Here is a 22,214-nt window from a genome sequence, read left to right as displayed (position 1 = left end):
ATGCCACGGCCAGCGAGCGGAGTTGTTGAGGGGGCACACAAAGTGTCCTTGTGGTGCAGGCGCTGAAGGCCCGGGACTTCAGGGACGGGGGGCCATGGAGACAGCAGCCCATAGAGGCAGTGGGTCTGGAGCCAGGCGAAAGGCAGGGCAAGGAGGCCCGGGGCTGTGGTCGCTCCGCTCCACTCCGGTGCCCTGCTCACCTGCTCAGCAGTTGTCCTGTACACACAGCGGTTGCCCAGGCCTTTTCCTCCACACAATCCCGAGCAGGGCTACCATGTCTCTTCTTTTCCCTCCAACAGACAACACAACTGCAACGACAAACACTTCCTCACCTACAGCAGCTCCAGGTAAGGAGAGAGGTGCCCTCCGGCAGCCCCTTGTGAGACTGGCTTGGGGTGGCCGAGTCTGCGGAGATCTCGAGCCCTCCAAGTCTGGGAGCGTTCCCCTGCTCTGGCTTTCCCAACTTTCTCTCCCCGTGGAGACGAGGAGCCCCAGACTGAGGCTGCATCTCCTCCCCTGTCCTCCCTCCCTTTGCCCACTGGCCTTTGCTGCCAGGGGAACGTGTTGGGCAGGATTTCAGCAGCCCGGTTGCTTCCCGGTTGGGGTCTCGGCCTCCAGGCACAGACCCCAGGCCCTCACACTCATGTCGCACAAGCCTGCCATGCGAAACGCTCCCTGCTTTCTCTTTCCCCAAATGACGCCGGCGAGCGGCCCATCATGGGGGAGCTTGTGTGAAGGCTGAGGCGGTGCCCTTGGCACTGCTCGGGCAGCCAGCACAGCCGTGCGGTGCTGCCTTAGGCGGGCGGAGGGAGGGAGTTCTGCTGCCGAGAGACACGGGTGCGCTGGTGACTGAGCATGCCACGGCCAGCGAGCGGAGTTGTTGAGGGGGCACACAAAGTGTCCTTGTGGTGCAGGAGCTGAAGGCCCGGGACTTCAGGGACGGGGGGCCATGGAGACAGCAGCCCATAGAGGCAGTGGGTCTGGAGCCAGGCGAAAGGCAGGGCAAGGAGGCCCGGGGCTGTGGTCGCTCCGCTCCACTCCGGTGCCCTGCTCACCTGCTCAGCAGTTGTCCTGTACACACAGCGGTTGCCCAGGCCTTTTCCTCCACACAATCCCGAGCAGGGCTACCATGTCTCTTCTTTTCCCTCCAACAGACAACACAACTGCAACGACAAACACTTCCTCACCTACAGCAGCTCCAGGTAAGGAGAGAGGTGCCCTCCGGCAGCCCCTTGTGAGACTGGCTTGGGGTGGCCGAGTCTGCGGAGATCTCGAGCCCTCCAAGTCTGGGAGCGTTCCCCTGCTCTGGCTTTCCCAACTTTCTCTCCCCGTGGAGACGAGGAGCCCCAGACTGAGGCTGCATCTCCTCCCCTGTCCTCCCTCCCTTTTCCCACTGGCCTTTGCTGCCAGGGGAACGTGTTGGGCAGGATTTCAGCAGCCCGGTTGCTTCCCGGTTGGGGTCTCGGCCTCCAGGCACAGACCCCAGGCCCTCACACTCATGTCGCACAAGCCTGCCATGCGAAACGCTCCCTGCTTTCTCTTTCCCCAAATGACGCCGGCGAGCGGCCCATCATGGGGGAGCTTGTGTGAAGGCTGAGGCGGTGCCCTTGGCACTGCTCGGGCAGCCAGCACAGCCGTGCGGTGCTGCCTTAGGCGGGCGGAGGGAGGGAGTTCTGCTGCCGAGAGACACGGGTGCGCTGGTGACTGAGCATGCCACGGCCAGCGAGCGGAGTTGTTGAGGGGGCACACAAAGTGTCCTTGTGGTGCAGGAGCTGAAGGCCCGGGACTTCAGGGACGGGGGGCCATGGAGACAGCAGCCCATAGAGGCAGTGGGTCTGGAGCCAGGCGAAAGGCAGGGCAAGGAGGCCCGGGGCTGTGGTCGCTCCGCTCCACTCCGGTGCCCTGCTCACCTGCTCAGCAGTTGTCCTGTACACACAGCGGTTGCCCAGGCCTTTTCCTCCACACAATCCCGAGCAGGGCTACCATGTCTCTTCTTTTCCCTCCAACAGACAACACAACTGCAACGACAAACACTTCCTCACCTACAGCAGCTCCAGGTAAGGAGAGAGGTGCCCTCCGGCAGCCCCTTGTGAGACTGGCTTGGGGTGGCCGAGTCTGCGGAGATCTCGAGCCCTCCAAGTCTGGGAGCGTTCCCCTGCTCTGGCTTTCCCAACTTTCTCTCCCCGTGGAGACGAGGAGCCCCAGACTGAGGCTGCATCTCCTCCCCTGTCCTCCCTCCCTTTGCCCACTGGCCTTTGCTGCCAGGGGAACGTGTTGGGCAGGATTTCAGCAGCCCGGTTGCTTCCCGGTTGGGGTCTCGGCCTCCAGGCACAGACCCCAGGCCCTCACACTCATGTCGCACAAGCCTGCCATGCGAAACGCTCCCTGCTTTCTCTTTCCCCAAATGACGCCGGCGAGCGGCCCATCATGGGGGAGCTTGTGTGAAGGCTGAGGCGGTGCCCTTGGCACTGCTCGGGCAGCCAGCACAGCCGTGCGGTGCTGCCTTAGGCGGGCGGAGGGAGGGAGTTCTGCTGCCGAGAGACACGGGTGCGCTGGTGACTGAGCATGCCACGGCCAGCGAGCGGAGTTGTTGAGGGGGCACACAAAGTGTCCTTGTGGTGCAGGAGCTGAAGGCCCGGGACTTCAGGGACGGGGGGCCATGGAGACAGCAGCCCATAGAGGCAGTGGGTCTGGAGCCAGGCGAAAGGCAGGGCAAGGAGGCCCGGGGCTGTGGTCGCTCCGCTCCACTCCGGTGCCCTGCTCACCTGCTCAGCAGTTGTCCTGTACACACAGCGGTTGCCCAGGCCTTTTCCTCCACACAATCCCGAGCAGGGCTACCATGTCTCTTCTTTTCCCTCCAACAGACAACACAACTGCAACGACAAACACTTCCTCACCTACAGCAGCTCCAGGTAAGGAGAGAGGTGCCCTCCGGCAGCCCCTTGTGAGACTGGCTTGGGGTGGCCGAGTCTGCGGAGATCTCGAGCCCTCCAAGTCTGGGAGCGTTCCCCTGCTCTGGCTTTCCCAACTTTCTCTCCCCGTGGAGACGAGGAGCCCCAGACTGAGGCTGCATCTCCTCCCCTGTCCTCCCTCCCTTTTCCCACTGGCCTTTGCTGCCAGGGGAACGTGTTGGGCAGGATTTCAGCAGCCCGGTTGCTTCCCGGTTGGGGTCTCGGCCTCCAGGCACAGACCCCAGGCCCTCACACTCATGTCGCACAAGCCTGCCATGCGAAACGCTCCCTGCTTTCTCTTTCCCCAAATGACGCCGGCGAGCGGCCCATCATGGGGGAGCTTGTGTGAAGGCTGAGGCGGTGCCCTTGGCACTGCTCGGGCAGCCAGCACAGCCGTGCGGTGCTGCCTTAGGCGGGCGGAGGGAGGGAGTTCTGCTGCCGAGAGACACGGGTGCGCTGGTGACTGAGCATGCCACGGCCAGCGAGCGGAGTTGTTGAGGGGGCACACAAAGTGTCCTTGTGGTGCAGGAGCTGAAGGCCCGGGACTTCAGGGACGGGGGGCCATGGAGACAGCAGCCCATAGAGGCAGTGGGTCTGGAGCCAGGCGAAAGGCAGGGCAAGGAGGCCCGGGGCTGTGGTCGCTCCGCTCCACTCCGGTGCCCTGCTCACCTGCTCAGCAGTTGTCCTGTACACACAGCGGTTGCCCAGGCCTTTTCCTCCACACAATCCCGAGCAGGGCTACCATGTCTCTTCTTTTCCCTCCAACAGACAACACAACTGCAACGACAAACACTTCCTCACCTACAGCAGCTCCAGGTAAGGAGAGAGGTGCCCTCCGGCAGCCCCTTGTGAGACTGGCTTGGGGTGGCCGAGTCTGCGGAGATCTCGAGCCCTCCAAGTCTGGGAGCGTTCCCCTGCTCTGGCTTTCCCAACTTTCTCTCCCCGTGGAGACGAGGAGCCCCAGACTGAGGCTGCATCTCCTCCCCTGTCCTCCCTCCCTTTGCCCACTGGCCTTTGCTGCCAGGGGAACGTGTTGGGCAGGATTTCAGCAGCCCGGTTGCTTCCCGGTTGGGGTCTCGGCCTCCAGGCACAGACCCCAGGCCCTCACACTCATGTCGCACAAGCCTGCCATGCGAAACGCTCCCTGCTTTCTCTTTCCCCAAATGACGCCGGCGAGCGGCCCATCATGGGGGAGCTTGTGTGAAGGCTGAGGCGGTGCCCTTGGCACTGCTCGGGCAGCCAGCACAGCCGTGCGGTGCTGCCTTAGGCGGGCGGAGGGAGGGAGTTCTGCTGCCGAGAGACACGGGTGCGCTGGTGACTGAGCATGCCACGGCCAGCGAGCGGAGTTGTTGAGGGGGCACACAAAGTGTCCTTGTGGTGCAGGAGCTGAAGGCCCGGGACTTCAGGGACGGGGGGCCATGGAGACAGCAGCCCATAGAGGCAGTGGGTCTGGAGCCAGGCGAAAGGCAGGGCAAGGAGGCCCGGGGCTGTGGTCGCTCCGCTCCACTCCGGTGCCCTGCTCACCTGCTCAGCAGTTGTCCTGTACACACAGCGGTTGCCCAGGCCTTTTCCTCCACACAATCCCGAGCAGGGCTACCATGTCTCTTCTTTTCCCTCCAACAGACAACACAACTGCAACGACAAACACTTCCTCACCTACAGCAGCTCCAGGTAAGGAGAGAGGTGCCCTCCGGCAGCCCCTTGTGAGACTGGCTTGGGGTGGCCGAGTCTGCGGAGATCTCGAGCCCTCCAAGTCTGGGAGCGTTCCCCTGCTCTGGCTTTCCCAACTTTCTCTCCCCGTGGAGATGAGGAGCCCCAGACTGAGGCTGCATCTCCTCCCCTGTCCTCCCTCCCTTTTCCCACTGGCCTTTGCTGCCAGGGGAACGTGTTGGGCAGGATTTCAGCAGCCCGGTTGCTTCCCGGTTGGGGTCTCGGCCTCCAGGCACAGACCCCAGGCCCTCACACTCATGTCGCACAAGCCTGCCATGCGAAACGCTCCCTGCTTTCTCTTTCCCCAAATGACGCCGGCGAGCGGCCCATCATGGGGGAGCCTGTGTGAAGGCTGAGGCGGTGCCCTTGGCACTGCTCGGGCAGCCAGCACAGCCGTGCGGTGCTGCCTTAGGCGGGCGGAGGGAGGGAGTTCTGCTGCCGAGAGACACGGGTGCGCTGGTGACTGAGCATGCCATGGCCAGCGAGCGGAGTTGTTGAGGGGGCACACAAAGTGTCCTTGTGGTGCAGGAGCTGAAGGCCCGGGACTTCAGGGACGGGGGGCCATGGAGACAGCAGCCCATAGAGGCAGTGGGTCTGGAGCCAGGCGAAAGGCAGGGCAAGGAGGCCCGGGGCTGTGGTCGCTCCGCTCCACTCCGGTGCCCTGCTCACCTGCTCAGCAGTTGTCCTGTACACACAGCGGTTGCCCAGGCCTTTTCCTCCACACAATCCCGAGCAGGGCTACCATGTCTCTTCTTTTCCCTCCAACAGACAACACAACTGCAACGACAAACACTTCCTCACCTACAGCATCACCAATTCCTGGTAAGGAGAAACACGCCTGTAGGCTCCTACTGATAATCAGCGTTTAAGGCTTCCTAGTCTTTACATGCTGAAATGCAGGGACTACTCCTCCTTTCTTTCTTCCCTTTATTTCTGTCACCTTGGAGTCACGGAACCCCTGGTTAAGTCTATATCTCTTGTCCCCCGTCCTCTCTTTCCCCTCTTCCTCCTTGCCTTGGGGAATATTTTGGGCAAGATTTCACCAGCCTGCTCCCTTCCGGGTTGTAGTCTTTTTCTCTGGGACTCTAATTAGCCTTTTGTAGGGCTTCTGGAAAGCCAATATCTGGACACAAGTCTGCTAGCCCATTGGACTCCCTTAATTATTTTCTAAGATAATTTTAAAGAATGGCTGTCTCTTACCTTAGCATGTTAAGATTGTGTTACCTTTTTTCAGGAACTGTCCTTTTTACATTATCTCTTACTATTTTTCTTCATCAATTAAGAAAAACATATTCAGAAAGTCTGTTCTGGGACTGGACATTCTGAATATTCCTTGTGCAGATATGTTCTAACTCTAGGAGAATTGTTTCAGCATAGTTTATGTATTTTACAGTGGATTGGGGAATTTTCTCTAATAGATACATGCAGTGTACAATTTCAAAACATGTAATAGAGAACTCCAATATTTTCTGAATTTTTTGCTCTCTCCTGCTTATTTTGATAAATAGCTGTCTTAAAAACCTGTTCTATTTCGGATGAAAAAGAGTTAGTATGTTTTTTCTCATTGCACAAAGGATCTCTTCCCCACCTGTGAGAACATATCTGGAGAGTTAAATGAAAGAAACTGGGCAGGGTGAATGCCAAATTTTGTGTGTTGGAAAGAGAGCTATAATTACCATCCCATTTTTAAGATATAAAAATATAAGTTATAATTGCTTATAAACTAATTAAATTACTTATATATATTACATAAATACTTAAAATTACTTATAAATACTTATGTAACTTAAAATTACTTAGAAAAAAAGTATACCAACAACCATTTAAAGCAAAGAGTATATCCTATAGAAATTAAATCTATTTACAAAATGATTGTGATTATTCTAGTATCCTGCTGCTCCCCACATCTTTTTTTCCCCCCCCCCCCCCCCTTTGGATTTGCTAGCACATCTTTCTAATTTTTCTCTTGCTTATTGCTGTGCATCTTTCCAGGCTAGCTGCCTCGCAAAATCTTATTTCTGGGGAAAAGGTTTATCAGAAATTTTTCCTTTAGCACTACTAATATTTCAAGTGTTTAAATATGTTGGAGGAGAAGTGAAGTTCTTTTAGTTCAAGGCAGAGGCATAAACTGCAGGATGCTGTGGATGCACTGAAGATGCTCTGAGGGCAGAAATAAGAACCTCATCCTGTCCTTGGGGTAGCAATGACCAGCTTGACTTTTGGGGAGAGAGAGAGAGAGATGTGAGGTGCCTGCAGAGCCTTCTGACAGAGAAAATTTGCAGGGAGAGGGCAAATCAAGGGGAGAGGATGGCTGCAAGAGAAGAGATACCACAGACAGGCATGCAGCATAAGTCATACTGAGCAGCAAGTTGCTGGGAATAAGGGCAAGGCACTGTCTGGAGGATGGAGCAAGGCAGAAGCAGGTTTGAGAAGGAAGGTTTACACCACCGCCTCAGCATAGCCCATGGCGCTAAGCAGGGCTGCCATTTTAAGTCATTTTCCCTTTTCCACGAAGGAGCATGATCTCAGCTTCAGCAACAACTCCAGCAAGTAAGTGGAAGGCACCAGTCGGCTCAAATCTGCACAGTGCAATGCTATGCTGCTATAGAAACATGGCTGTAGCTGCCAGTTAATAGTCATATTATGGTGACAGCTGTCAGCAAAATTTCTTAGCAGCAGCAGCTGTGCTCTGACACATACTGAGGCACATATACAGTGATAATTAGCTTGGGAGCCTTCATTTTATTAATGTGCCCGCAGTAAAGTCCCCTACCATGACACTATATTATAATAAGGCAGGGACGTAGCAGTGCAGGATTGAAGATGCACGGCCTATTGTAGTTTGCCATTTTCTAACTTTATCTGTCACTGATTTTAGCAACCCTCAATACAAATTTTTTTATTGTTTTGGTTTTAGCTGTACTAAGTAGACTTAGATTGTGAATGGTCAGTATGATAGAAAATTGATTTCAACCTTATTCTGCATCCTCACTGTAATATCTTGCTGGGTTGTGTAGGGAAAACAGTTACTGTAGACATTAAACAAACAAGACATATCAATGCAATGTTTAATTGTATCTATACTCTACAAAATGTATTTGGTAGTTTCCTTTAAAAAAGCTATATGGACTATATAATAGACTACATCTGCTAACTAGAGTAATTTCATATAAATCCTGATGTCAATATCTTTCATCTTTGTATCAGGGGACATCTGTAGTTCAAAACCATGTGGAAATAATGCGGCTAAATGTGTTGCTCTATATCACAATTACACTTGCCTGTGCCCATATGGATTCTACCATAAAAACATGGATTGTCACAAAGGTGAGTTGCAGAAGGGTGATTTCTGTTACTTCACATAACTGCTCAGGAGAGTTTTTCCTCCCATATCCCTTGTTCTCACATTATAACTGAAAACATAACCAGTCTGGGAAAGTGACTGCTGAATAATGCTTGCTCTGCAGCCTGCCACTGCTACAGCGACCTAGATTATTATCTCACAAAACAGTATTGCAGCCAAAGAGGTTAATGTGCTAGAAAAAGAAGGTGTATTCCCTGGAGATTAAAGTATGTGAAAAGGAGAAAGAAATCCTAGTGTAAACCCGACATCAATAGTTATGGTCAAGATTTTACAAAACCCAAACCCTTGTTGACCTCTGAACAACTGGCTTGGTTTTCCCTACTGCCACCCACTCATCACAGTGTTGTTGAAGTGCATTTCTGAGGAACTGCTGAGGGGCAAGTATGCATGGAAATGGGGCCTCTTATTTAAGTGCCAGCAGGCATGATTCTCAAATTTACTTGTGAGCCTAAAGAAGGAGGTAGACACTGAATTACTTCCTCAGAAATGCTAAACCATGTCAGCTGATTAATGACTGCGGCTGCAGGTTTAGAGTCCTTAATACAAATATCTGTCCCACTAAATGCTGTAACACTGTAGATGAGCAAAGTCATTTGTTAGCTTCAGACCATGCTTACAATTTAGCATTATTCAAGCTGCATAACCAGGCCAGTTTGGTTGGGTCCAGGATCCTGCCTGCTTCCCAGGTGGCAGGCAGGAATGTACATACTATTTGTCCATATGAAAATTAGCAAAGATTGATCTCTGTGCTGTATCTTTTCATCTCTGAAGCCTGGAAAACCCCAAGGTGAAACTCTGCTTCCTTAAATGCTTTCTAATTGCTTAATATCCTTTGTTCTCATTGCAGGATTAATATTCCCAGGGCTCATTACACTGCAGCAGTCTTACAGTTCTAGCATTGAACTGGTAAACTCCACGGAGTACACAGAAGTGTTCCTCAATGTAACAACATTTGTGAGTGGCTTTATTTTTTAAACCTTTCATGTATATTTAATGCTCTCCTGAATGTGATGCAGACAGAGGGGATACATGCTGCCTTTAAAGTGGAGCCTAAGATAGTTTCACTTGAGGAAACTACTTCCTTCAAAGAATGCTTCGCACTAGTTTAAACCTATTCATACAAGAGCTGAATTTTGCCCTCAGATGAATACATGCATGGCTCTTAATGAAATGAAGGGATGTGTCTGAGATCAGGTAATATCTGCATTTGTAGTGTCGCTTGTGTTCTGGGAAGATCTCGCATATATTGCTTCCCATCTTTCACCATTCCCTCCCAGCAACCATGAGGCTGAGCAGTGATCCAGCCCATTTAGTTTCCAATCTCTGCTGTTTGCTGAGGGCTACATAACACTCAGTGGTATGAGTAAAAATAAAAAACATTTTTTTTAGAGAAAGCTATTGTTTCCATACAGCACAAGTGTTTCAGAACAGCTGTGTCTAAATACCTAAATAATAAGCCTCTTCCATAAGCATACTAGTATTAGTATTTTAATGCTATTAATGAAAAGGATATTACACACCTTGAGTGTGCTGCGATTATAGATGAGGTTTTGTAATGGATTTCCTGAGAAGCAGGACTAATTGATAAATTTATACTGCCATGCTGAGACCATGGATTTTATGTCATTTTCTGGAAGTGAGGAAGGAGAGATATCTCCCTTGACCAGAGAACTGGTGAGAAAATATTTGCCAAATATTAAGCAAAAGTCATCAAAATAGTTATCAAATTCTTCATGTTATTATATTACTTTCTATGATTTTTTTGGGGAAAAGTAACCAAAAAATGTCCCCCTCCAGAATGTTTAAAAAATATTTTCCTACATTTTTGTGTCTTACATTGTTTTGTGACATAGCTACAGAAGTAAATGATCTGCAGTACTAACCCACTGGCCTCCTCCTGAGAGGTGAGTCGGTGAGGGAGTACCTCTAGCTCACCAGCTGGTCAACCCTCACGCACCGCGTGACGTTTGTTTGATTCATGTCTCCCCACTCCCCCACTGCTCTCCCGTGTTTCCTGTTTTATACCCCACAGCTCCTCTGCTCCTGCAATGTCTCACACAGCAGATGTGACCAGTCACCTCACTTTATTTGTGCCTGTAGTAGCATGGTCTAGGTCTTTCCCTTAGGATTGAGGTCTCAGTATTTCATGTGATTTCAGTCTATGTTCCTGCCCAACCATAATTCCAAATCATTTATCTTTTATAGTTTACGAATGCTTTCAGAGATGAGACAAGCTTTGGACAGACTGTAATCGTGGGAATTCAGTAAGTTTGCCAGTTGGGTTTTTTGCACAGTGTGTGAAGCTGTTTTGTGTCCTTCCTGCACATCCCATGTTAATCAGTTTCCTGTGGAGTACTCGGCTCAAGGAAGGATATGGGATGAGCTTGGTTCAGTGTGGCTCCTGTTAAATGAGGCTTTTTGGGGATATTTTTAAAGTTTCAGCAATACCACTTAAAGGTATTTGTGTGCATATCCCAGCAGCATGGAGTTCAGCTGAGGAGCAAGGCAGCCCCTGCTTTGCTCCCTGTCATCAGGGAGGTTGCTCTCAGAACCTGATCCAGCTAGCTTGAAGTTAACTTCTACAAGGCAATCAGACCCTTTGACTTCACTGCAGTCATACCCTGAGTTATCATCACCACGCTTCAGGATGGACTCTCCCAGTCAGGCCTGGGAGACACCACAGCCTGGTGTGAGCATGAAGTTGGGGTCTAACAGATGAGGTGCTCCTCACAGCAGCTGGCCTGAGGCTGGCCCAGTAAAAACCCACCAGTTTCATGCCAACGGCGCACAAGGGAGTGATGTTGTTAGCATCAAACCCAACAACCTTTACCTACCAGCTATCCATTTACATCTTCATCTACCAGGAAGATGGCCACTAATGGATTCTTGAGCTTGAACTCATTTTCAGGTGTCTTAGTAACTACCTACATTGTGGGATGAAAGAAGTTAGGGGAGAGAGGGAGATTTGGCAGAAATCTTCTGTTGTCTTTGCATCTAGCTTGCTACCATATGGACTATATGAGACTTTAAAATGACATTATCTGTACTTTTCAGACTTTTACAAAATAGCAGGTCAGTGGATACTTCAATGAGCATAACACTGATGAACCTCTTTGCAGAGAACTCAGCTGTAACAAATGAAACAGTTGCTTCAAAAATAAATAAAGCAGCAGAAGATTCAAAGTATATCACTGCATACAGAGGTATGTAATTCCTCAGCGTAGAAGTAAGCAGTTGCTAGGAGCAGAGGTTCCTATCGTCAAAGCTGGTTAGAACATTTCTGTGTGCAGCAAAGCCCTTAAAAGCATAAGCCCTGTTGATTTTAATAATCAGAGGTTCAATCTTAGGCAATTTTGAAAACTCAGCCATTCATTGCTGGGCTTTTTTTTTTTTTTTTTTGTCTTATTAAGGCTTTCTACTTTCTGTGTAGAAAAAAAGATGGAAAATACTTATTCTCAAATAAGTAATGGCATGTTGGTTTTAACCTGCTGCGTGTTAAGTGACCGGGGAAACAGGCCAAAATATATACAGAGATATATTGTGCTTCTGAGAATAAGCCAGTGTTTTACTGGCAAAACTGGATGAAACTTTCTTTAGACTTTGCTTCTTCCATAATTGACCAGGATATTCTTTCTTGTGCTTTATCAAGTATCTGAGATGATAGACTATATCTAGGCATTCTTATGTAGGAAAACAGAGAAGTGTGTGCTCCAGTGCTTTCTTCAGTCAGCCTGAGGGATGTACACATATAAATACTTTCCAGAAATGAGGCCTCAGTGATTAGGTACTGAGCTAAGTGACTCATTGGTCTAAGCCAGTAAAGGGTTGTATTACTAAAAAGTGTAATACTTAGAAAATGTTTTGTAAATAAAATAAGGATTTTTTTCTCACTTTTTGTTTAAAATGTTCCTATTTTGTATTTAGCTTTAGAAAAAGACAAGCTAATAATTAAAGAAGTCCGGTTCATGGCTTATATGCTGAGTTTGGCCTCTGAGGTGACTGTATCCACCTCAGCCCATGACATTTTCTGTGTCCTAGTCCTAAATGTGAGGGGGAAACAGAAAAAAAATGACAGCTCACAAAGGACCACAGCAATCACAGCCCTTCGCTGCATGCCATCTGCCACACTTTGTAAACCATTGCCGCGTCTGTGTGGGAAGTGGGTGTTACTGGCTCATGTATCTGTGATGAGCAACCTGCTCAGCAAACAGCATGCTACTGTTTCTCATGCAACAAGCTGCATGCCCATAACCTTTTATTATCTGTGCAGAGCTTGGTGAGATCTGGGTCAGTTGTGCAAAATGCTAATGGGAAAGAGCAAGGGAAAAGAAAGAGGTGCTCAAAATGCCTGAAGTACAGATGTCCAAAAAAGGGCTTAAAAGTTTTTTTTTCAGAATTACTAAATAATTGTTTTATGATTTGCTGACCAAGTGACCTGCTTCCTATGAAAGGATATTATTAGTAATAAGGTTTGCTTCCTGACTGTTTCTCTTTTAAAGCTGCAACCTATTGTGCTGTTTTTCAATGCGATCTCAGAACCACAGTCTGTGAGGAAGCTATGTATCCAGAATGCACGTGCAAAAGTAATTACTCAAAGACAGCTTGGGATGACCGTTCTTGTTCAGGTAAGAACTTCACTACATTACTGCTCCTGGAAGGCTGACATGGTTATGCCCTGTCTCAGTCCCATTTTGGTAAGGGGGTCTCTCAGATGTGCTGAGCTCACGTAACTCTAAAAACCAGGGAATATCTGTCTTATTAAGCAAGCCATAGAAAGACATACTTGCCTTTCACTTTCAACACATCCTTAATTCTATGCCAATAGAATAAATCACTAAAGCCTGTGAAAATTACCACTGAAATTGGTAGGTAAGTATTTAAATGCATTGTTAAATTCTGGGTAAGAACTGAAACCTAAATGGATAATGAGTGGAACCAACTGAATCCTACAGCCTTCTCTGCTAGGACATATTTTGGAAATAAGCTCCACATGTTACCTGAAGACAGGGGTGGAAGTCTGGGTGCAGCACAACGATCTGTTAAACAAAGCACTGTCCATTGCTGATTCTTCTGGGATTGTTGCGTTACCTGCATTTTGACAAATTTTTGCAGTGTGTATGAGTTATGTGATTTTTAGGTTAGTTTAAAATCTTTTAGAGAGCCCTCTGTTTATATTTTGTAACTATCCTCCACAACCCTGACATGTACCTTACTTTCTTGCTATGAAAACTACAATTCTCACACCATAGAAAAGCCTAAGGTATGAGATTTTAAGAAAAATGATAAATACTGCAAACACTCAGGATAAAATCATGAGAACTGATTACAATAAAGGCCAGTGAGATGTGAGATGCAGGCCTTCATGGCATCTCACCTGTCTAAATCTGACCCAGTTTCAGATCATTTGCAATATAAATCATCTGCTGTGGTAACAGACTGCAGGGCATTGGGTTGCCCACTGTAAGAAGCAGCCTAGCTAGATTTCCATTTCAAGCTATGAAACTGAGTCATTTGAACGACTGCTTACTTCTGATTTTGTGCTCTGATAGTTCAGTTTCTGTTCTATGTAGGTGTAACCCTAAAAAGGCCATTTTGTTGCTTTTAAGCACAAAAAAGTCGTGTGTGTTTACAGCGCAATGAAAAATAAGTTGAATTGTCCCAGGTTTTATAGCATCATTAGAAAACAGAAATACTCCCAAGATAGTGTTCTCCACTGTTGATTTTTCAGGGTTACCTTCAGTTCAGTCTGTATTTTTTCCCTCTGAAAATGCAGATTGCAACAGTGAATGTTCTGTAACCAGCAACAAGTACTGTGCAAAAGAAAGTGGGATTCCAACGTGCAAATGTTTGACCAACTTTGAAATGAAGGACAACAGATGTGTACCGTGAGTACTCAGCTTCTTCCTATGTTATAGGCAAAGATAGGGGAGAAGAACATCTAAAAGAGGGTGAATCTCTAGACGAACAGCCTGAAGCTGTGCCAGAGAGGTGGCTAAGGTGGTCAGCACATGGACAAATTCCCATGGTGTCACAAGTTATGGCATTTCATCTACTTGACATTAGCTCTTGATGCGCACTAGTAACACCTCAGAGGAAAGTCAAGGTGATCCAAGGTCATCTGTGAGTCAATGAAGAGGATAGACTACCTCACACTTACTTTGTGGGTTGCCCACATGAACATAACCTATTCCCTCAGAGTAACTGATCCATGGCAACTTGGATGCTGAAGCGTCTAGTATCCAACAAACAGTAGAGCAAAAATTGCCTAAAAGCCATGGAAGGTTTCCCACTGATATCCGCCGGGACTCTGTTCCCTGATAAATTTCAGTCCTCTACTATTTCTTGCTGGTTTTCCCTCTGCAGGCATTTCTGTCAGGTCAGGATCAGAACAGAGCAGTGTTTTCTGTTGGTGGAGCTGAGTAGGTCACCAGTTGTGCTGCGCTCCCATGGATCAACAGAGGGTCCTTACTCCCCACATCTGTCAATTCAGCTCCTTTTGTTGTTGTTGCTGCTACATGCAGAACAGAACCACTTTTACCATAAAATCAGTATAATGTAAATGTAAGAAACTAGTATGGGAGGAAGATGAAGAGCCGTCAGCCCCTACTGGTCTTCTATTGAGGACACTGACAAAGACAGCGCTTTTCACCAGTGGGTAGCAATTCCAAGCAGCTCAGAGGTATAGGGCTTAGTTCTTTTGGAGAAATTAGGTGCTTTTAGAGTATTTCAGGCTGAAAACCTGAAACTTTGAGTGCCCAGCTCACCAGTTGTACTGAAAATCTCAGAAATTTCTGCTCCTCCATTGTTTCCCTCTAGCAAAGAAACAAAACAATTTGGTATTAAGATGGCATCAAAGAAGAAACCCATGGGGAGCTCACCTTGCAGAGAAATTGTTCATAAAGCGTAGAAACATGCTATTGCTTTGTGATCATCTGCTGAATGACATTAAATGTCTGTCTTTTCTTTCCCTTCTTTTTTAACTCTCATGTAGTTGTGCAGTGGGCTACTCTGGAGAGAACTGTAAGAACAGTAAGTACAAGAATTTCTGATGTTTCGTTATTGCACAGAAAAAATCTTGGTAATGTTTATCCTGCTGAGCAGAGCCTGAGATAACAAAAACAACAAGTAGCAGCCTTTAGCAGTGTCACCATCTTATACTGATGACAGGAAGATGTTAGAGAAGGATGAGTGATATTCCACTGCTGCCTCGAAGGAAAAATCCTACTCAAATCCCATGTTCAGGCAGACAGTAGCATTTCATCTAATGACCCCTGCATTAAACCCAATAGCTTTTAGTCATACACAAGTTATTTGACAGAAAAGCATTTTGTCCTCATCTGAAGATATCATGCAGTGCTGAACCTGGCACCACCAATGGATTAGTTACTCCTGCCTATTTAACATCAGTAAATTACTCTCATTTGAAATGTTTCTGCTTTAATGCCCAGCCATCGGTTCTTTTTTGTGCTTTACCTTGCAAATACTGCATAATATCTAGTATTATCTTCTGGTGCAGAAATGATGGCACTGATTGTGTCATCTCATAATTGTATTAGTCTGGAGAGACTAATGAGACTGGCCTTCCAAAGTTTTTTCCCCTTTTCTGAGTCAGTTTTACAGCTCTTATCTGCACCTGTTCCACTTTCCACTATTGTGCAGATTAGGAAAGGGCATCCACCCCCTCCCCCCTTGTGTTTGCATGTGCCTAAACTCAGAACATCCAGTGCAGACAAAGGCAGACTGAAAAATAAGCACTTGTGGTTCTTCACGTCTCACAACTCCTTTGGCTTTATCTAAGCAAAAGGTATAACTTTATGTGGCCCTTCAAATTCTCATGCTGCTTCAGTCTTTAACAGGTGTGTTTAGCAACCCCATGTCTATGAGATCTTAATGATTTTTTCTTCTGTTTTATTTTTTTGTTGTTTCTGTGTTCATTTTTTTTGCCTAAAGAGTTTGGAGATTGGCTAATGGTAGTTGTAGTGCAACACAGAGAAGATTGCCAGATGTAAATGTTTTACAGGAAGGATGTTTTTCATCCCATGAAACATGTTTTTCTTGAGAAAGTTTTGGGAATCTTAATGCCCTGTAACTTGTTCTTTAACCATAAAGTTATGCCGTCTTCCCTTTGTGGCATGTCCAGCATAGACCTGGTTTGAAATTTATACACAGGCAAACTCATGCACAAAAAGTGGAAGAAATTAATTTTTGTCTACCTTGTTCTAGGATGATTTAGCTTTTCCTTGATACTTTGTAGGGGGGAAACGGGGAAGGTTGTGAGGTTTTTTTTCCTGTTTCCATCATCAGAAACATAGAAATAGGTTGAGCAGGTGCAAATTTTAATTTCTTCTCAACTAGCTACTTTTCCTCCTTCATGGATGAGGTTTTCTTCATGCAGCCCAGGAAGAGAGATGAGGTAGCGAAAAGGGAAGAACCACAGAAGGAGGCGTGTGTAGGGAATATCCAACCGAGGTATTCTGCAATGGCAGGCCCCTGTCCTGCATTGAAACATTTACCTGCTTCTCTGAAAAACTACGTACGTGAAGGGCTTATAGGGTAGGGTAAGGCCTTTGCTGGTTATAAACACTATCCTGGCAGTTTCTTCACAAAGGAAATAAGCATTTTCACTTCCGCCCTTTTCTTTTTTGCCTTTTTTTTTTTTTTAATAGCAAGAGGAGAGACAGGCCTTGGTCTTCAATATTTGCCATGAATTTTCAATCACTCTTTCTTTGTTTTTTCCAGATAGTGAACTCAACCTTATAATAGTGGGTACAGTGCTTGGAGCCATTATCTTGAGTTTTGTGATAGCAGCCATTTTCATTTCAGCAAGGTAAGAGTATTTCTGACTTTTGAATAGAAGCGGCATTGCTGCATTTTCCTAGAGAACTAAGCAGAAACTTAGAGAGAGGGGCAGGATTGTAAATGTGCTTGCATGCCTGATTGGGCACACAAGTTAATTAAGTAATGTTGCCGTTAGGATTTGTTTTGACCCATGTGCTCTCCACAGAAGTATTTACTCTCTTGCTGTGAATCAGACCCTGAATGCCGCAAGCCAGGCTTTCCAAATACACACCTGACCCCATCGATCCTAATCCTGCCCCTCTCAGCTCATTATAGGTGGCATTTCCAGCCAGGGATCTCTTTGCAGCTCATTATTCCCAGTGTACTGGCTAATTCCCAGTTGCCATTGCACCTCCTCCCTTCTCCGCATACAAGAAAGACAGAACACTCAAGCAGCCCCTCTGCCTTTGCTCTCAGTGCTGCTCAGGCGAAGGCTCCCGCACGGCCTCCCGCAGCGGGCACAGCTCACCAGCAGGCGCACAAGCCAGCGCTGAGCGTGCGGGAGAGGTACGGGCTTGTGGTCAGCACAGGCAGTTCACACACATCATCTGAGTGCCGAGCTCTGGCTGCAGGCAGGAGGGCAACTTGTCTAAACTGGACCTAACGAATGCCTCATTTCCTCCTCTGAAAAGTCAGTTACAGCTGGTGTTGGTCAAGGAAACTCCTTCACTCCAGGAACTAGTTGAAAGAGGTCAAAGTCCCCCCTCTGTCTCTCCTAGCAGCTTAGCCCTATAAGAGATGCCAAGCTTTGCCCTCTGTCACTGATAACAAGGGGTTTTGCAATAGGTATGCTAGAAAATTTTCTGTTGCATATTTCAGAATGGGACTGGGCATTGAAAATTAAGGTGGGAGGGAGCAACTGAATATGGAAGGCACACTAAAAGGTCTTTTGAAGCCTCCTTTCTTCTTTTGTTTCCTCTGAAGATCCAAACACAAAAAAGATTCAGAGAGGAAGAGTCTGATACCGGCATATTTAAATTCAGAAGACTCTGGCAATACACAGACCAGGATGTTCCCCAGAGTCCAGACTACTTCTGGCTATGCGAACCCAGGATATCAATCAAGCAACCCTTATGAGATGGATCGCTTGAGCAGCAGTAAAGCTTTGGAGAGGGATTACAATGACGAGGTAAGCATTCACAGAGGACTAAGGGAAATGTGTTCCCAAACTGTAGTGTGGTGGGCCAGAGACATTGCTGGATCCTAAACTCCACTCCGGTCATCTTCCTTTGATCTATAAGGCCAAAGTGGTATAAAGGCAAACAGACAGCTGTAGCTGCAGCTGAAAAAAATTCCCTAATACAGAGACTGGCAATCATCTCATGAAGATTTTTTTAATGCCCCAGTAGCCACGCTTGAGGCATGGGAGGGAAGTGCGCAGAGCAAAGGTCAAAGCAACAGTTTGGCTGCTCAGAGGTCTGCTGTGCCGTGGGACATTCATCCACACCGACCGAAGACATCCTTTGGCACAGGCACACATGCAAACAGGGGGCCCTGCCGACATCCTGGGCTGTTGAAACCAGTGCTTGTTTTAAACCAGTTTGTAGTGTCAGCAGGCACTGCAGTGGCACCTCCCAGTTGCAGCCTCATGCTAAGATTCACGGTCAATTTAAGCTGCCACAGCTGCCCAAAGAGCTGGTGTCTTCTGCCACTGTCCTTCATGGCTGTGTGGTTCACAGCAAGGGCCTCTGCAGTTGCAGCATTGCATAAGGTGCAAAGCGCCTGGAAAAAGCACAGCTATTGCATTGCTAGAGCACAGGGGAGCCTGTTCGGCAGAGCCATGCCATCGGCTGGAAGGTCCCTTCCGAAAGTGCCCATGTTTTATCCTTGTACTCTGCAAGGGGGCTGCGGAAGGAGCAGGGGGCTTGAGAACCGATACACTGTGGCATGAGTGATTCACTGGGTTCTGCATGCATCCAGTAAACAGGACATATGTTGCCCATTCAAAGCTTGTTTTAAAGATATTTTAGCTCCACCTCTGCAGAGCAAGAAACTATTCCTGTTTAGTGAAGAACATCTATTTAATTGCAACACACTTAAGTGTTTTGCAGAGTTGAGGCCTAAACCCCAAATAGGAGCAACACAGTAAACATGTTGTTTAAAAAAAAGGTCTTTTAAAAAAGCTGCCAATTAAAAGAGGAAAAGCATATATGTACTTTTGGTATCAATTGCTTAATCAGAATCATAGGGATTTTGACTTTTCTAACTTTCCAAAGACGTCAACTTTTCACTGATGAAAATCTGTCTTTAAAATACATCTGGTTTTCCATTAGGGCTGATGTCACTTGGAGGGAGGGCCACCACGTGCAGGGTGTTACATGCTGAGCTATTCTGAGAATGAGGCATTCTGACCCAGAGCTACTCCTTATTTCTTTTCCTGTCCGGATTCTTTCTAGTATGAAACTACACAGGAGCCTAATGGCTTTAGGATGCAGCGCAGATACTAAGTGACCAGAGCTGTAGAAGGATGGACGACCACTGCAACAACGAATCAGACCAAGGGTTTCACAGCCTCTCACTAATGCAGTTACTTCAGCAGCAGAGACATAACACCAGATTCTCTGGAGATCTTCTAAATGAAGACCACTTCTGGGAGGAGATAATGGTCAATAACTCCCTGAAATAAGTGAAAATAAAAATGAAACAGAGGGTAGGGAGGAGAAGGGGACTTCAAAAAAAAACCCAACGTGCCTAAATGTTAGACTTCCTTCAGGAGGCCTAGTCATTGGCAAGAGAGTGGGTGCAGGCAAGATACCAGGATTTAAATCCTGTTGTTTTTCAGTTCTTCCCAAAGAAGGTCCAGGCAATATATGATGCCAATATATGATGCCCCAGCACTTTGTTTGTACTCCATGTCAGCCACTGGCAACCTGCACAGCTTTGAGCAGTTAGGACATTGCCAAAAACCCCACAAGATCAAAACTAATCTTTATGAGAACCTAACCTCCTTCTCTTTACTGTATCAGTTACCATCTTTTACCCTTGTCAACCCCCCCCAATATTTCATATCTGAAAGCATTCAGTTCAGATCTCTGCTGGCATTTGTTGTCCGAGATAAAGGTTCTGTCTGACCTTATACAAAACCTTCCTTCCCAATACAATGACAAAGAGCAATATCTTCAAACGCTATTGTTCTCCATCTTGCATGACTAGATTGCTTTTACATTCTCAGCTGCTGAGCAAAGCATTATTGTGTTTTTCTTTTACACTCTTTAAGTTTTGATGGAATCATCTCAGCTCTTTTTATTTTTCATTTATTATACAGGCCCAATCCTTCTGAAAAAGGATCCATATTTTACTGTATAATTGAGTGTACATTTACACTATCTAATGACTAGCATTAGCATTTCTTGTATATAATATATATATATGCCCACATATGTACATATATTTATAGGTTAACTTCATCTAATGCATAGTTTAATTTCGTGTTATGTTTTCTGTTTTTTTTTTTTTTTTTATGTGCAGATTAACTTTTCCTATTAAATGTGAATGTTTCTCATTTCCAAGCCTTTCTTATGTTGCTGCCCAGTGGTCAAAGGGTTTTTTTTATCAATTCAGGGACTACTTTATGTTAAAACTTGTACAGACTTGAGATGCAAATGTGTACAGACTGGTTGGTTCAGCACTTGTCTGTCACTAAGAAGAGCCAATCAGAAATATTATTAAATCTTAATAAAACTAAAATGCTTACTGTTGTAGGGCTGGCACCCATTTTCTATGATAATTTTCAGTGGGAACTGGGTGGTTAATGCAGTTAGGTCTCCTTTGAAAATGCTGGCCAAGCTACTCTCTGTGATATCAGGGGAAAAAAAAAAAAAGTCTTTTAGCTTAACTGCTAATAGCTTAAATGGCAAAAGTGTGGGGTCCATAGTAGAGATCACTGCATTTGGTTTTAGAGGTTACCAAGATGTGTATGCAGACATATTCCTCCAGTGCTCTCAGTGATCAAAACCAGCTCCCATCTGCCAGGTATGAGGATGAAAATGAGGAACTAAACAGTCCTGATCTTTCTCATGTGGCATCTCTAGTAAAAGAGAGAGTCACTGCTTTCTCGGAACTGTCTGACTGAGTCATCTTTTAGAAGTAGACTGGTGATAGACAGTTTCTCTATGTTGTATTTCTGGTTTTGCAATGTTAACTGGCAGAATTTCTTTTTTCCAGTTTACTTCGGTCACCTTCGCTGCTGTCACCTGGCTGAACAGCGCCTGCTGTTTGTAGGTGTCCACAGGAGACCAGGTTCTGGTGGCCTTGGCCACCCTGAGCCGGCTAGGTGCATTTCAGCATGTACAGTGTGACATTTACTCCATGTGAGCTAGCAGGATTTAGCCACTTAGGATAGATTATTCAAAGGATGGTACAAATTTGGTCATATTTTGTTGACTTTTCTTCTGACTGTTCAGTGCTGGGGTAGGACTGTACCTTTGAAGCACACAGGTGTCTTTGGATCTTTTCTATATAACCCCTGGGACAGCGTATAATGGATGCTACTGTGAGCCCAGATGGGTGCTGTTACACTCAGTATTAGGTAGTATGAGTACTTCCTTTTCGCCTCTCTCACTTTTAAGCCTGCTGCTTCTAAACGCTCTTTTCATACTTCCCAAAGAAGCCAGACTCAGAGTTCGAAGCGAGGAAAGCTCTGAGGGTCTGCCCGTCCCGTCCCGGCGCAGAGCCCCAGCCCCAGGGCCGAGGCAGCCGGCATCCAGCCCCCGAGGGGAGAGAGACAGCTTTGGGGCTGCCCTGGGCACTGAGAGCGCTCTGGGGAGTTTGCAAAGGGGTGAGGAACTGAAAAACTGATGGGATACAGAGAGGACAAATGGCAAAAAGGCTTTAAGCTCAGTATAGACTTTTACTTTGTTCAGTCAACTCCTTCTCATTCCTTTTCAAGGCTAAAACTTGTGGTTATCTTGAGTCTAATAAAAAGATTTATCTGTATCAAGAGCAGCAGCCCCCAGTCTTTCATTGAGGTAAATTGCCTGATTCCACCAGCCTAGTGCAGAGGATTCCTTAAAATGTATGTAACTGTAGCCTGTTACAGAGGTACATGAAAAAGCCTTTAAATGTTATCTCTTTCTTTTGCAAAGCAATAGGTTTGGAAAGGGAGCTGAAAGCTCAACGATAAATGAAACTTCAATGCAATAAAACTTTAATGAGGGTGCAATATCTGGGAATTCAGTGTCAATGGTAATAAAACAAGAAGCAAGAATAGTCAGGTGTTTGCGTCATTTAACTCCAGAGGAATTTTCATTGCTCTAGTTCAAAGCTTATTTCTGCAGCTGCACCCATTTCTCTTTTAGTCTGACCTGTGGAGGGGCTCTCAGATACCGCTGTAAACTTACAGTTCTTCAGCG

At 46.8% G+C, this 22,214-nt stretch overlaps 1 protein-coding gene across 2 annotated transcripts; it reads left to right on the top strand.

Annotated features, from left to right (window-relative positions):
• The first annotated feature begins 77 nt into the window (after nt 1–77).
• On the top strand, nt 78–21,798 carry MUC13 (mucin 13, cell surface associated). Of its 2 annotated transcripts, none has more exons than XM_067299325.1 (12): nt 78–4,622; nt 5,430–5,483; nt 7,869–7,988; nt 8,873–8,979; nt 10,231–10,289; nt 11,080–11,228; nt 12,562–12,650; nt 13,771–13,910; nt 15,017–15,054; nt 16,765–16,852; nt 17,788–17,992; nt 19,260–21,798. In XM_067299325.1, the coding sequence occupies exons 1-12, from the start codon at nt 4,370–4,372 to the stop codon at nt 19,308–19,310; spliced, it is 1,353 nt and encodes a 450-aa protein (XP_067155426.1). In that variant the 5' UTR covers nt 78–4,369; the 3' UTR covers nt 19,311–21,798. The 2 variants fall into 2 exon arrangements, with proteins under 2 accessions (XP_067155426.1, XP_067155425.1); XM_067299324.1 differs by having other exon boundaries at nt 12,525–12,650; nt 13,799–13,910.
• The last annotated feature ends 416 nt before the right edge of the window (nt 21,799–22,214 follow it).

This window comes from Apteryx mantelli, chromosome 6, assembly GCF_036417845.1.
Source record: "Apteryx mantelli isolate bAptMan1 chromosome 6, bAptMan1.hap1, whole genome shotgun sequence".
NCBI lineage: Eukaryota > Metazoa > Chordata > Aves > Apterygiformes > Apterygidae > Apteryx > Apteryx mantelli.
The sequence above is the reverse complement of the archived record's forward strand: the minus strand, read 5'-3'. Positions and strand labels throughout refer to the sequence as shown.